At 40.1% G+C, this 15,250-nt stretch overlaps 1 protein-coding gene and 1 non-coding gene across 9 annotated transcripts in view; both read left to right on the top strand.

Moving 5' to 3' along the window:
• The window catches only part of Ccar1 (cell division cycle and apoptosis regulator 1), a 49,506-nt gene that overhangs the window by 19,477 nt on the left and 14,779 nt on the right, over nt 1–15,250 (top strand). For 7 of the 8 annotated variants that reach the window (XM_036167594.1, XM_036167597.1, XM_036167595.1 and 4 more), the window contains exons 11-16: nt 4,849–5,074; nt 5,601–5,714; nt 6,221–6,387; nt 7,120–7,330; nt 8,138–8,221; nt 11,918–12,103. In XM_036167594.1, coding sequence (XP_036023487.1) covers nt 4,849–5,074; nt 5,601–5,714; nt 6,221–6,387; nt 7,120–7,330; nt 8,138–8,221; nt 11,918–12,103 — 988 coding nt within the window. The remainder of the gene's footprint in view (nt 1–4,848; nt 5,075–5,600; nt 5,715–6,220; nt 6,388–7,119; nt 7,331–8,137; nt 8,222–11,917; nt 12,104–15,250) is intronic. The other variant, XM_036167603.1, reaches the window with a different exon arrangement.
• LOC118570165 lies at nt 6,028–6,092 on the top strand. The gene has a single exon (XR_004943158.1). It is a non-coding gene; the product is annotated as a small nucleolar RNA SNORD98 (small nucleolar RNA).

Raw genomic sequence — 15,250 nt, 5'->3', positions numbered from 1 at the left:
TAGTTTGTTATAGAATATAATGGTGGATATATTTTCTTATAAAATTTATTTAGCATTTTGTGCTATTTATATGAGGGCAGAAAAATGCAGTTTGAATTTGGAATGTAGTTATGTATAAAGAGAATTAGTTTTGGATACACATTTAGGATAGCAACTACTTAAAAGATGCAACTATGGTTTGGGGGTATAGCTTAGGACTAGAGTGCTTGCCTAATGTTGGAGGCTCGTGATTTAGTCCCAGCACCCAAACCAACCAACCAATAAGTAAGCAAGCTTCTAGAGAACACTTCTTTGTAATGAAATCTTTCTTTAAGATTAGAATCATATAGGATTTACTGATAAATTCTAATTCACAAATTGTCCATTCTGTGATGAAGATATAATAAAATTGTTAAACCAGTTTTAAGATTAACTGTGGCAGGGTACTGTAATATAGAAACATTGACCTATTATATACATACACAAACTTGTATAATTTACATGCTTGTGTCTAATGGATTTACCTTTAGAATCTGAAGTGAGGAGGTGGTAACTAAATTTCTCAGCTCATCTACAAAGTCTCCTACAAACTTAGAGAATTATCATGAGTTTAGTTAAATACCTGTAGCACTTGACCTAGTGTGTAACAGTTACGAGTCCTCTGTAACCCATGGTGGTAGTGAGCAGTAGGATACACTTAGATCACAGATAACAGGTGCAAAACATGAACACATGGAGGTGGTAGCACACGCCTTAATGACAGCACTGGGGAGGCGGAGATGGGTGGATCTCTGAGTTGGAGACCAGCTGAGTCTACATACCAAGTTCAAACTTTACTACATGCAGACGCTGTCTTAAAAATCAAAATGAAGAAAATCCAGCCGGGCAGTGGTAGCTCACATCTTTAATCCCAACACTCAGGAGGCAGAAGCAGGTAGATCTCTGTGAATTTGAGGTTAGCCTAGTCTACAAAGTGAGTTCTAGGACAGCCAGGGCTAAACAAAGAAACCTGTCTTAAAACAAACAAACAAAAAATATAAATCCCAGACTCACAGTAAAATTAGACAAATGGTGTTGAAAGCTGTTTAGCATTGGCACAGTGGCTATGTCTGTTTCTGTGACCAGAGGCTGTTTCTGCTTCAAAAACGGATAACGCCTGGCGGTGGTGGCGCACGCCTTTAATCCCAGCACTCGGGAGGCAGAGGCAGGCGGATCTCTGTGAGTTCGAGGTCAACCTGGGCTACCAAGTGAGTTCCAGGAAAGGCACAAAGCTACACAAAGAAACCCTGTCTCGAAAAACCAAAAAAAAAAAAAAAAAAATAGCCTATCAAATGTTAACATTTCTGTATATTAAGTTCTAGGTTAGGAAACTAAGTATTTGTTATTTAATGCCCAGAAAAATTTACCTTGTGATATTGTTATATAATTAGGGTTAAATCAGCAAGTATTCTTACATTATAGCAGTGGTTTTTTTTTGTTTTTTTTTTTTTTTTTAATCTGTGCTTACTCTTACATAGTTGGAATATCTCAGAAACACCCAAAAGGATCCAAAAGCACTTCCCCAGCCTCCAAAATAGTGCTACATGGAGAATTGTTTCCTCCTGTCTGTTGTCAGTATCCAGTTTTTCCCTGAAAAGTTGTTGATAGAATATGAAATACAATAACCATCTAGTTCTTTCCAGTTAGACTTTCCACAATTTTATTTTACCTCCTTTATGTAAATTTCCAGAACATCAGATGAACCAATTGCAAATAAAAGGGGTTTTTGTTGGTTTTTTGTTTTTCTTTGAAACAGGGTTTCTCTGTGTAGTTTTGGAGCCTGTACTGGAACTCACTTTGTAGCCCAGGCTGGCCACGAACCTCGCAGAGACCCACCTGCCTCTGCCTCCCGAGTGCTGGGATTAAAGGTGTGTGCCACCTCCACCTGGCACAAATAAAAGTTTTAAAGCTCTTCATTTGTAGTTGTTGAACTCACAGATTCCTTTCATTAATGTGTTTATGAGATATTGTGAAGGGAAAGAATTGTTTGTACTTAACCTCTGTGTTTCATTATAGATGTTACCCCTTTGGGGTAAAATATGACTTGTTCGTTTTAGTGTTTGAAAATTTGGACATGATTCTCTTCCTTAAAAATAAAACTGCAGGAAGTGGCCTGAAGAAATGTCTCAGCAGTTAAGAGTGTGTAGTGCCCTTACAGAGAACATGAGTTTGACCCCAGCACCACTTCTGTAGGTCACAACTCTGTGCGCATATCTACAAACAGGCCTGCACGTAGCACATAAGTACAAGTGATAGTAAAACAGATCTTTCAATAAAAATAAGAGTGAAGGGGATGCATAAATGGTTCAGTAGGTAAGAGTACTTGATGTTCTTTTAGAGAAAGTGGGCTCAGGTCTCAGCACCCACACCGAGTCTCCTAACTCCTGTTTAAGGAGGTCCTATACCCTTTCTGGTGCCTGAGTGCACACGGTGCACACACATAAACACAGACCTACAGATATACATATAAAGTTAAATGAATCTACAAAATAAAGCCTTTGTGATATTCCCCCATTTCTGTTATTCTGACAGAGTTGTCTTAACAGCAGTGGTGTTATATTAGCAGCCATAAATGGTTTAGCTGTACATACCTGCTCTTCCTGTTTTGGAAGGGGAGTGTTGGTGTTTTACATCACATGGACCTTTTGGGAGTTCCACAATCCTTTTACTACTGAGCTATATCCACAGACAATCTGTATTTCTCAATTTAGACTTCAAATAAAGACATTTTCTTTTATATTGGATTTCTTATTTTAAATTTCAAATAAAGACAATTTTACATATAGATTAGTTGGTATTTTTGTCTAATTTTATTTTTTATTTTTACTCTTAGATTTTTGGAAGCAGGATCCTACTATAGACCTGCTGACTTCAGACTTTTAAGAGTCCTTTAATTTCTGCCTCCTAGATTCTGGGATTGCAGGCCTGTGCCACCATGCGTGCCGTCCCTTTATTCACTATGGTTTTAGCAGATATCTTAATCCTTTTACCAGGTTGACTTCTCTTTGATATCTTTATATATTTATTTATTTGTTCATCCGTTCATTTATTCGTTATTTATTATGTACACAGAACAGGGCGCCAGATGTCATTACAGATGGTTGTGATCCACCATGTGGTTGCTGGGAATTGATGCAGTCGATGTTCTTAACCTCTGAGCCATCTCACCAGCCCCTTATTTTCGATATCTTTGACAAAGTTTCTTTCTTTCTTTTTTTTTTTTTTCCCTCCAATGTCCTACTAAAGAAAATGAAATGATCATTTGAAATAATGTTAGAGTGCTGAAGAGGTGGCTCAGTGTTGAAGAGTATTAGCTGCTCTTCCAGAGGACCCGACCTTGATTCCCATTCCTTAAATGACAACTGTCTTTAGTCTTTTTTTTTTTTTTTCTGTTGCTGTAAAGAGACATCATGACAAGCCAACATATAAAAGAAAGCATTTAATTTGTGGCTTACGGTTCCAGAGCGTAGTAGATGCCATGACCATCATGGCAGATAATATGGCAGTAGGCAAGCAGGCAGGCAGGCAGGCATGGCTCTGTAGAAGTAGCTTATTCATAAGCACAAGGCAGAGATAGAGGTAACTGGGAATCTCATGGGCTTTTGGAACCTCAAAGCCCACCTCCAGTGACACATCTCCAACAGGACCACACCTAACCCTTCCCAAAACAGTCCTACCAACTATAGACCAAGCATTCCAACTACCACAACTATTCATTTCCAGAGTGTCTGATGCCTTCTTCTGATCTCTGGCACCAGATACTTACCTGATGCTCAAGCAACACATAGAGACAGTACACACACACACACACACACACACACACACACACACATCTTTTCTTTTTTCTTTTGTTTCTTTAATTTTTTTAAAAAGATTTATTTATTTATTATGTATATATACATACAGTGTTCTGTCTGCACATATCCCCACAGGCCAGAAGAGGGCACCAGATCTCATTACAGATGGTTGTGAGCCACCATGTGGTTGCTGGGAATTGAACTCAGGACCTCTGGAAAGAGCTGCCAGTGCTCTTAACCTCTGAGCCATCTATCCAGCCCAACAACACACACACATTCCCCCCCCTTTTTTTTTTTTTTTTTTTTTTTTTTGGTCGGAGCTGAGGACCGAATACAGGGCCTTGTGCTTGTTAGGCAAGCGCTCTACCACTGAGCTAAATCCCCAACCCCACACACCCCTTTTTTAAAGGTTATTGTCAGTTATAAACAGCGAGAAACATACCGCCTGGTATAGATGCCTTTCATATTGAAGGGTATGTAGATGTGGGTAATCAGAACTGATTTGGATTTTGATTTCATATGAATTTGCTTTGAACTCACAGATTTCTGCCTTCCTCTGCCTCTGAAGTGCTAGTATTAAAGGTGTGTACCATCACACCTGACTCATGTGAATTTTTCAATTTAAGTATATTCGATATAGGCACTTACTATACAATGAAAATTGTATTTTTCTACTTATCTTAGAAGTGACTGAAATTAACTTGGTGCCTCTCATCACTTCTTATACACTTAGGTATGAACTGTAATTTCTTTCAGGTATGCATACTTTCAAAATAGGGGAGAACTCCTTTTGTTCAGATGTTCTCTGGAATTGGGGTTGTAGTTGTTTTAAAGGGTTTTCTCTAAGGAATTATAAGGTACAGCCAAGAAATAGAGAAGTAGAAGTAACGTTTGGATATCATTTCTTCAGCAGTATACTTATGCAGATTTGAATCTGTCCATTTTTACTCTGTCATATGTAGCTTCAGAAGTGAGTATATGCATCACCTTTTGTCTTAAGGCTGTTGATTCACTATTTATATCTATTTTTCAGTTCCAGTTGTGACATGATGGAACTAAGGCGCCGTTATCAGAATTTGTATATTCCTAGTGACTTTTTTGATGCTCAGTTTACATGGGTGGATGCTTTCCCTCTGTCAAGACCATTTCAACTGGGGAATTACTGCAATTTTTATGTGATGCACAGAGAAGTAGAGTCCTTAGAAAAAAATATGGCTGTTCTTGATCCACCTGATGCTGACCACCTCTACAGTGCAAAGGTTTGTATTCCATTGGGGTGCACTTTCTGAAACTCTCAGCTTTTGGAGTTATCCTTTAGAAACTGGTTGTTAGATAGAGGACCCAAATCCCTGCCTGATTTTGTCTTAGCTATTTAAAAATGTTATTCTAACCTCTGTCTTAATTCTTGTTATAAACAATGACTATTGTTTTTGTCATTTTAAACTTCAAAAATGTGAGCCGGTTGATCTTGAACGCCATATGACTTCCTATAGACCTGGGTAAAACTTAATGTTGGATAAATGTGCTAAAGACAGGCCTTCAGGGGAGCTTTTAGTAGATTGCTTAGTCAGTTTGCTTCTGTTTTAAAAGGTTGATCTGAAAATCCCGTTTTTGAAAATGTAAGGTTGATAAGGCATCTACTGCCTTTTTTTTTTTTTTTGGTAGCATTTTACACTCCATTTTTAGGGGAAAAAAATCTTTCATGTAAGGTTAATTAGTAGTACTTCTCATTCTTTTTACATTACTTTAGACTTTTGACAGGATTGAATTATTTGACTATAATAGGTAATGCTGATGGCTAGCCCTAGTATGGAGGATTTGTATCATAAGTCATGTGCTCTTGCTGAAGACCCACAAGAACTTCGTGATGGATTTCAGCATCCTGCTAGACTTGTTAAGGTAAAGTGAAATATTTGTTTTGATTTTAGTGTATATTCCTTTATCTTAGTTTTTATTTTGTTTTCATAAAATTGAAAACAAGCACATTTTAAATCTTGTTAGTTTATAATAATCTACTTCCATATACTTACTGATAATTTTCTTGTTTTAGCATGTGGCTGTATATCATTTGTGTCTTTCTCGTTCAGCTGTGAATATGATGCTTTATTCTTGTAGCCGAGTAAAATCTCTTGGATGCTCTTAAAGTTTGTAATAAATAAAATATAGCTTGTTTCTTTGGAAGAACTCTTATCTGATGAAATATTTAGAGGATGAGTTATGATGTGTAAATCCTATTCCATTGCTGAAATGCAGTGTGGAACATGATGAACTGAACTCTTCCTTGACTGACAGATACCAACGGTAGTAAAAGTGCTATTGGGAAGGTTTGTACCTTTCCTTTCTGAGTGTCTATTTATAATTTGATGGGCTATGTTATATGTAAATGATTCTTTGTTTTGAATTAGTTTCTAGTGGGCATGAAAGGCAAGGATGAAGCCATGGCCATTGGAGGCCACTGGTCTCCTTCGCTGGATGGAGCAGACCCGGAAAAAGACCCCTCTGTGTTGATTAAGACTGCCATTCGTTGTTGTAAGGCTCTGACAGGCATTGATCTAAGTGTCTGCACACAATGGTAAGCACCAGTTCATCTCTGGATTGATTAGGAATGCTTTTCTAATAGTCTGTGTAGCTGTTCTTGTCAATCAGCCTTTCCCCTCCTTATTTTAACAACACTGGTCGTGCAGGTAATCTCAAAGGAAAATCCCCATTTGTAGCAAAAGTTTATTTGGTGCCAAAATGTTTTGGGGAAGGGGCATTAAGAACTAATCAAAATACACTGAAAATCTAAATGTTTCATTATGCTGTACTTTGGAAATTGGATGAATGTTGAAAAATACTTTTCATTTCATGTATAGCTGGAGAAGATCGTCCAGAGAGAACTTCATTTCATTATAATTCCTTTGTTGTAAAGTGATGTAGTTGCTGATTATTTTTGTTCAGCCATATTTTCTCTTGAGGCTTATTTGTCTTGTGTATTGTAGTGTATTTCTTACAATTTAATTGAGAATATTCTTTTTTTAGCACATGAAATCTGAACAGCTTTCCAGCTTCTTCAGGTATTTTCTAAAGTATGGGTAGCTCTGTAAGCACACCAGCAATGTTTGTGGAAATGTATTCTTTTAACCAATAAACTATTACACAAATGTACCAAAAGAGGAACTATGGCTTCTATAATTTTTTTTTCTTTAGACCAACCTCAAGTTCTTGCAGCAAAATTTCTTTACTTGATGTGCTACAAGTGAACTAGGGTCTTTAAAATGTATTGTAGAATTTTTTTTCCAACATGCTTCTTCCCTTGCAACAGGTACCGTTTTGCAGAGATTCGCTACCATCGCCCTGAGGAGACCCACAAGGGGCGTACAGTTCCAGCTCATGTGGAGACAGTGGTTTTATTTTTCCCGGATGTTTGGCATTGCCTTCCCACCCGCTCAGAGTGGGAAACCCTCTCCCGAGGATACAAGCAGCAGCTGGTCGAGAAGCTTCAGGGTGAACGCAAGAAGGCTGATGGAGAACAGGCACTGAACGCTAATCCCTTTTTCTATTTCCGCTTCTCACAGGCACAGGAACACAGGCACAAATGCACACCACACACTACATAACAGACACACATGGAGGAACATAACTGGTAACAGCGACTGGTAATCCAGCTTTCAGCAGTATAGTTGTATTTCCTTTTCTCATAAAAATCTGTCTGTTCTGCTAACTGAAATTTAAGAGTGCTAAGACCTCAAAGAAAAAGTTGTGCTTATATTGCACAGAATTTTGTTTTTATCATAGGTCTATTTGCTGGAATCTGGGACCAGTTGTTGAGCAAGATTCAGTATTAAGCCATTTTAAACATTTTGCCATTTTCTCAAATTTTAAAAAATTTTCTCTTTCACGGTCATCAGTTCTAGTCATGGATATTTGAAATTGGACAACCACAAGTCTGAGAGATTTGAAATTTCAGGCTATGTGGCAACGTCTTGGGTGCATTTCAAAGGTCTGACTAAATCAGTCTTTGGGTGGCTTGAAAATTGGGGCAAGATCACACACTGTGTGGTTAGTGGAGACCGGCAGTGTCTGTGTATCCCTGATATCCTTTGTGTTGTAATTTATCACCCTTTTGTGTTTCACAGATCTGGCTTTGATTGGCTGATGTCTTTGTGATCAGTTAAAAGTGGTAGAATGTATGTGTTCGGACTTGCCTAAAGAATAACTTTAGGAGAAGACAATCTGAAACATTGTGACCTTGCACAGATCAGCAACAGACTTTTAAAGAGTAAATGACTGACATTTGAAGATTTCAGAATAGTAATTTTGTTCTCAACTTTGTATGCTAGGATGAAGAAGAGAAGGATGATGGTGAAGTTAAAGAGATCTCCACTCCTACCCATTGGTCCAAACTTGATCCAAAGGCAATGAAGGTAACAGAAAATGTATGCATATTATGTAGCACACACAATAGCAAGAAGTGAGAATATTTAAAAATTTTAAATTTCAGAACAGAAATTAGCAAATTTGTTGAGATTGAGAGAATTTTTTCAAGTAGGAAATATTCAACCTGGGTGTGGTGGCTCATATTCATTATCTCAGGATTTGGGAGACAATAGCAGGAGGATTGCCATGCATTTCAGGAGAGTGAGTTCTAGGATAGCCTAGGCTATAGAGTGAGACCCTATCTTTAGAGGGGTAGGGGGTGGGACATGATGGGATGGCACACCTATCTTTAATCCTAGCAGGAACAGGCAGATCTCTGAGTTTGAGACCTGTAGAGCTAACTCCAGACAGGGCCACACAGAGAAACCTTGTCTCAAAACCTCAAAAATAAATAAGTAAATAACATAAAAGGGTGTGCGGCATTCATAACATAAAAGGGTGTGCGGCATTCAAAATGAAGTGCTCTAGTTTCTATAACTATGATGTAGTGTGCCTGTACATATATAAATTAAGAGGCTGTATGTGTAGTTCAGATATATACTATCTGCCAAGGCTTCCAGTATAATTATGTTGGTGGCACTGTTTTCTGGTTTGGAAAGTGACCAGGATGGCAGGATTTTTATGCCTAAATAATTTAAGGGAGAATAGGAGAAGAAAAAGGTAAATCTGGCTAGGTGGTGGTTGCGCACACCTTTGATCCCAGCAATTGGCCGAAGCAGACAGATCTGAGTAACAGCCCTGGCCGTCCTGGAACTCACTTTGTCGATTAAAGGTGTGGGCCACTACACCTGGTGGTAAATTTGATTTTTTTTTTTTTTTTTAGCTGAGGCCCGAACCCAGGGCCTTGTGCTTGCTAGGCAAGAGCTCTACCACTGAGCTAAATCCCCAACCCCTAAATTTGATTTTTGTAATAAATTTCAAAGTAAAATGTAGGTAAGTTTACCATTAAACTGGGAAAGAAAAATAAGAACTTAAAAAGTCTTTGATTAAGACAGCTGTGCCAGTGTTTATGTGCAGTAAATCTGGACTAGTTATCATGTGGTTCTGCCCCTGTGGGCCTTTAATTTTGATCAGACCAGATACTGTTCATTACTTGCTTATTTGTGTGGCTGCTGTATTTTTAAGACAGGGTCTCTCCATGGTCTACAGACCAGGCTGCCTCAAACTCAAATCCACCTGCCTTTGCCTTGTGAATGCATGTTAGGACACTCGGCCTCATTACTTGGATTTAACATTTGATACTCTTTTAGCTATATTTTGTTTTGTTTGTTTTGACATTTGGGGAGATGGCATTAGCTTCCCACAGCACATGTGGAGAGGTCAAAAGGACAACTTGTGGGAGCTGCTTTCCTTTTCTGTTACATGAGTTTCAAGGATCTAACTTGGTATCAGGGGCTTTGTCAAGTCCTCTACCTGTTGAACTGTCTTGCCAGGCGTTTTGTAAAAATGGTTTCATTTATTTTTAGCATAGAGTTTCATGTGACCCAAGGTGTTCTCAAGCTTGCTATCTGACTGAGGATGGTCTTGAACTTCTGATCCTACTGCGTCTACCTCCCAAGTGCTGTACTTTTATAGGCGTGCTACCTACACCATGTCCAACAACTTGTGCATGTGTGTACCAGGCATGTGTGTATATGCAACACATACATGTCTACCTGCTACCTGGAAATAGAATTGCAGATGGTTGAGCCCAGTGGTGGTGGTAGCACACAGCTTTAATCCCAGCACTCGGGAGGCAGAGCCAGGCGGATCTCTGTGAGTTCGAGGCCAGCCTGGTCTACAGAGTGAGATCCAGGACAGCCTCCAAAGCTACATAGAGACCCTGTCTCGGAAAAAAAAAAAAAAAAGATGGTTGTTAGTTGCCATGTGGGAACTGACCTAGGGTTCTCTACCAGAACAGCAAATGCTCCTGACTGCTGAGCCAGCTCTCCAGTTGTTCCTTGAGATGAGTTCTTACTATATTGCTGAGGCTATATTAAAACTTTCAGGCTCTAGTGGACCTTCTATTTAAGCCTCATGCATATTTGGGTCTACAGGCATGTATCATCATATTTAACTAAATGAATCTTTGATTTTGTTTTTTTTGTTCTCACTATGTAGCCCTGGCTGGCCTCAGAGTCAAGAGTTCTGCCTACCTCTGCCTCCAGAGTGCTAAGATTAACGATGCATATCATTGCATCTGACTTGAATCTATAAAGTTCTTTATTTTAAAATATGTGCCAGGCATTAGTACTGCATGGGTTTAATGCCAGAACTGGGGATCGCCTGAGTTCAAGGCCAGCCTGGTCTACAGAGTGAGTTCCAGGATAACCAGGATTACAGAGACTCTGTCTCAAAAAAAAAAAAAAAAAAAAAAAAAAATCAAAAACAAAAAAACATTTCTTTGAGATAGATTTTCACAATATTGGCAAACTTGGCCTCATACTGGGATTCTTAGCATGTGCCACCTCACCTGGCTTAAAATACTTTTAAGCATCTTAAAACTTGCTTGGGGGTTTCAAGAGTTGGCTAAGTACTTAAGAGTGAGTATTGCCTTTTTAGAGGACTAGAGTTCAATTCCCAGCACTCACATAGGACAGCCCACCACCACTTGTAACTCCAGCTCCAGGTTGATCTGATGCCTATGGGCACAAGCACTCATGTACACAGATATATACACATACCTGTAATTAAAAGTAAAATAAAGTCGGCAATGGTGGCATGTGCTTTTAATCCCACCACTCACTCAGGAGGCAGGGGCAGGTGGATCTCTGTGAGTTTGAGCCCAACTTGTTCTACAAATTGAGTTCCAGGAAAGCCAGGGCTACACAGAAAAACTGTTTAGAAAAACAAAAACAAGCCAGGCAGTGGTGGTGACACATGCCTTTAATACCAGCACGCGGGAGACAGAGGCAGATGGATCTCTGTGAGTTTGAGGCCAGCCTGGGCTACAGAGTGAATTCCAGGACAGGCTCCAAAACTACACAGAGAAACCCTGTCTCAAAACATAAAAGAAAAGTAAAAGAAAAAAACAAAACAAAACAAAAAACAAATCTTTAAAATTTTTTTTTTTTTTTTCAAGAGCTAGGTTTGATGATATGTGTCTGTTATCCCAATACTTGGGAGGTGAAAACAGGAAGATCTGTAATTCAAGGCCTGCCTCTGCTACATAAGCAGTTTTGACCAGCCTGGCCTACATGAAACTGTCTCAGGAAAACAAAAGGGTCAGGGCTCATTGGTAATTGTGCTGCTTTGCAAGCCTTCACGAGTAAAGGTTGATTCCAGGAACACAGATAAAACAGCATGGTGGCAACCGGGAAGGTAGCAGAAATGATAGACCCAGCCTCAACATGGTGGAAGGCAGGAACTGCCTACTGGAAGGTAGTCCTTTGACCATCGTCACAAGTGCCACGGCGAGTGTGCCTTTGTATACATACTCAAGAGCACATGTTTTAAATTATTTTCCAAAAATATTCTATCATTTTGCATTTTCAAAAAGCACTGGATGGTCAGCATCTCTTCCACTAATTTTGGCTTTTTGAAACAGTGTCTCACTGTATGTAGCCCTGGATTGCATTTCCTGAAACTTCCTATGTAGACCACACTAGTCTTGAATTTAAAACTTTTAAGGATCAGACAAAAGAGAATTTGTTTTTTTAAATCATACTTTTTTTCTTCTGTGTTTTTATGCTCCATATGTTTAGGTAAATGATCTCCGAAAAGAATTAGAAAGTCGAGCTCTTAGTTCCAAAGGACTAAAATCCCAGTTAATAGCTCGCTTGACAAAACAGCTTAAAGTAGAAGAACAGAAAGAAGAGCAGAAGGAATTAGAGAAGTCTGAGAAAGAAGAGGAAGATGAGGATGATAGGAAGTCTGAGGATGATAAAGAGGTATGTAGTCCACATTTGCATACTGTAATGTTATTAATACTGTGTAGAGGGAGCTCTTTGAACATGTAACAAGTTGTATATGTATGTAGTTTTGAGTTATAATTTAAATACCGTAAAATACAGATTTTTTTTTCAGAGCTGAGGATCGAACCCAGGGCCTTGGGCTTGCTAGGCAAGCACTCTACCACTGAGCTAAATCTCCAACCCCCAGATGTTTTATTTTTAAAGACTTTCTGGCTTTGGTAGCTCAGGCTGGTCTAAACAGAGTACTTAGTACTCATGAGGTAGAAGATCTTAAAATTGACCAACCTGGGCTATGATGATTGCTTTCCTTATCAAAAGCAGTGGGTGGGAAGGACTGGATGGATGGCTCAGTAAAAGCTTTTGCTATGCTAGCAGAGGGCCTGGGTTCAGTTCCCAGCACCAACATGATGGTTCACAATCATCCCTAACTAGTTGCAGGGATCCTGCTGCATCCTCTGGGTTCAGTCTGTGGAGCCCTGGCTAGTGGTGGCAAGTGAATGCAGAAAGGACAGGCACATAGAAGTGAAGCTGCAATCATGGGGGTGAGGGGGGTGGGGGTGTTCCTAACCAGCACTGCTGCATCCTGGAACCTTACCTATCCTGTTTATTAAGTCCAACGTGGAGAAGTTTGGCTAGTCTGGGTTAGCCATCTTAGGCTGTAAACACCCAGGCGGAGTTAACTGCAGCTGCTAGTCTTTACACATACTGATGTGATCCGTAAGCGCTCATACACAGACTCCAAGTCAGACTTTGCCATTCCTCTTAAGCATGGCTCATATGAGTCACAGCTTGTCCAACTTACCATGGGTCCTTGGCAAGCCTTGCTCATGTCAGACTACACATTAAATCAGCCCTCCACTACTCCCTATGGGATCTACTGCCCACTTCTGACCTTAGAGGGCACTAGGCATGTATGTAGTTAACATAGGTAGGAACAGGTCAAATGCTATACACATAAAGCAAAAAGAGAGAAGAGAAAAGAATACAGAGCACAAAAGCTATAAAGTAGCTTGCCAAAACTTTGTTTCAAAAGGTCACGTAGTTAATGAATTTCAAAAGAATTGTAGATGCTGTCTTAGAGTAAAGGAGTTTAGTTAGACATGACAGACCAACAGTTTATAGTTCACCCCGGCCTTGAGCTCACTGTTTAGCCCTGCTGGCCTAGAACTCAACTGGGAAGCCCTGCTGGCCTAGATCCTGTGAATTTGCCTTTGCTTCTTGAGAACTGAGGTTGCAGACATGTGCCTGGCTAATAAATAAATTTCTTCAAGTTTGAGGACCTGGGAGTGTAGCTCTATGGAAGGCACTAGTCTAATGTGCATTTGAGTTCGATCCCGATCACTGGGAAAGAAGAAAGAGTTCTGGGGTAGTTGGGAAACGTGTTTATCAAAATGAGATAACATTAGATAATACTGAAGATGAGCCAGTGGTTCACTCTGTAAAACAAGGACCTGAGTTTGGATCCCAGCGCCCTTCTGAAAGCCAGGCCTGGTAGTATGTGTGCCTGTAACAGTGGAGCTACCTTGAATAGTGAGTGCATCCAGGAGGCTCTCCTAAGCTCACTGGAAAGGGAGGAGGAAAATTCATGTCATTTTCTCGTCATCGTTGTTGTTGGTAGGTGTCTTCAGCCTTAAGCCTAGGAGAGGCAGACTAGGCAAGTGTAGGTCAAAATCACTCTGTATTCTACTTTTAGGTTTAACTTCTCAGAAATGATCATCATTTCTTTAGACAGAACTGAGTGGAAACTGACCCAAATGAATAAGGGGAGCATCGGGCACAGGAATAGTGAAGGCAGAGATGCCAGGCTTTCCCATCTCCTCCAGACAGCTGCAAAACTAGTCAGAATCAGTGTTGTTATTAAAGTGGCCTTGAAGTCTTTTTTTTTTCCTCCTTAAGGTTTATCTTATTTATATTTGCATGAATATATTTTTCAACATGTATGTGTACCACATGCTTGGTGCCCTCAGAAGTCAGAAAAGGATGCTGGGTCCCCTAGAACTGAAATTGTGGATGGTTGTGAGCCCTCATGTGAGTGGTTGGAAGAACAAACCTGGGCCCTCTTCAAGAGCCGTACATGCTCTTAACTACTGATCCCTCTCTCTAGCCCAAGGTCTTTTTTTTTTTATTTCTATTATTATTAGTATGTGTGTGTAAGTCAAGAAATTTCACAACTTGGTTCTTTTTCACCTTGGGTTAAGGGGTGAGAGGTGGGCAGGGGATTCTTACTTGGGTATTTAGGCTTTTATAGCAAGTACTATTCCCCATGGTCCTTTCACTGGCTTTTGAAGTCTTTCAAAAGTAATGTAGAGGGGTAGGGGATTTAGCTCAGTGGCCCTGGGTTCGATCCTCAGCTCCACATTAAAAAAAAAAATGTAGATTGAGCCTGGTTGTGGTGGCACATGCCTGTAATCCCAACACTCGGAGGCAGAGGCAGGTGGATCTCTGTGAGTTGGAGGCTAGCCTGGTCTACAAAGAGAGTTCCAGGACAGGCAGGACTGTTTCACAGAGAAACAAAACACAAAGATTGACATAAATGGAGGCAGTGACACAGAACTTTAATCCCAGGATGCAGAGGCAGGCGGATCTCTGAATTCCAAGGCCAACCGACTCTACATAGTGAGTTCCAGAACAGCCAGGGCTGTGTGGTGAGACCCTGTCTCAAATAACCAAAGGAATTCATTTGTACTTGTTCTGGTGGGATTGAATATGCCCCTGGACTTGCCCAGAGGTCACAGGATAATTGCTGGAGTTGGTTTTCTTCTACCCTGTGCGTCTTAGGGTCAAACTTAGGTCATCAGGGTTGACGGCAAGGTCCTTTACTCACTGATCCCCCCAACCCCGGGTTTAATTAATTGACTTTTTGAGAGAAGGTACTACTGATGTGACTCTGGCTGGCCTGAATGTCTCTTCGTAAACCAGGCTGTCCTTATGATCCTCTTCCTGTCTCTGACTCTTCATGTGCTGTGATCACAAGCATGTGTTAGCGTAGTTCCTTAGTGGTTTCTTTATGTTTGGTTTTTGAGACAAGGTCTCTGTGTAGCCCTGGTTGTCCTAGAACTAACTCTGAATGTAGACCAGGGTGGCCTTGAAGTCAGGGATTTACCTGCCTCTGCCTCCTGGGTT

The sequence above is a fragment of the Onychomys torridus genome, chromosome 18 (assembly GCF_903995425.1).
Source record: "Onychomys torridus chromosome 18, mOncTor1.1, whole genome shotgun sequence".
Taxonomy (NCBI): domain Eukaryota; kingdom Metazoa; phylum Chordata; class Mammalia; order Rodentia; family Cricetidae; genus Onychomys; species Onychomys torridus.
The sequence above is the reverse complement of the archived record's forward strand: the minus strand, read 5'-3'. Positions and strand labels throughout refer to the sequence as shown.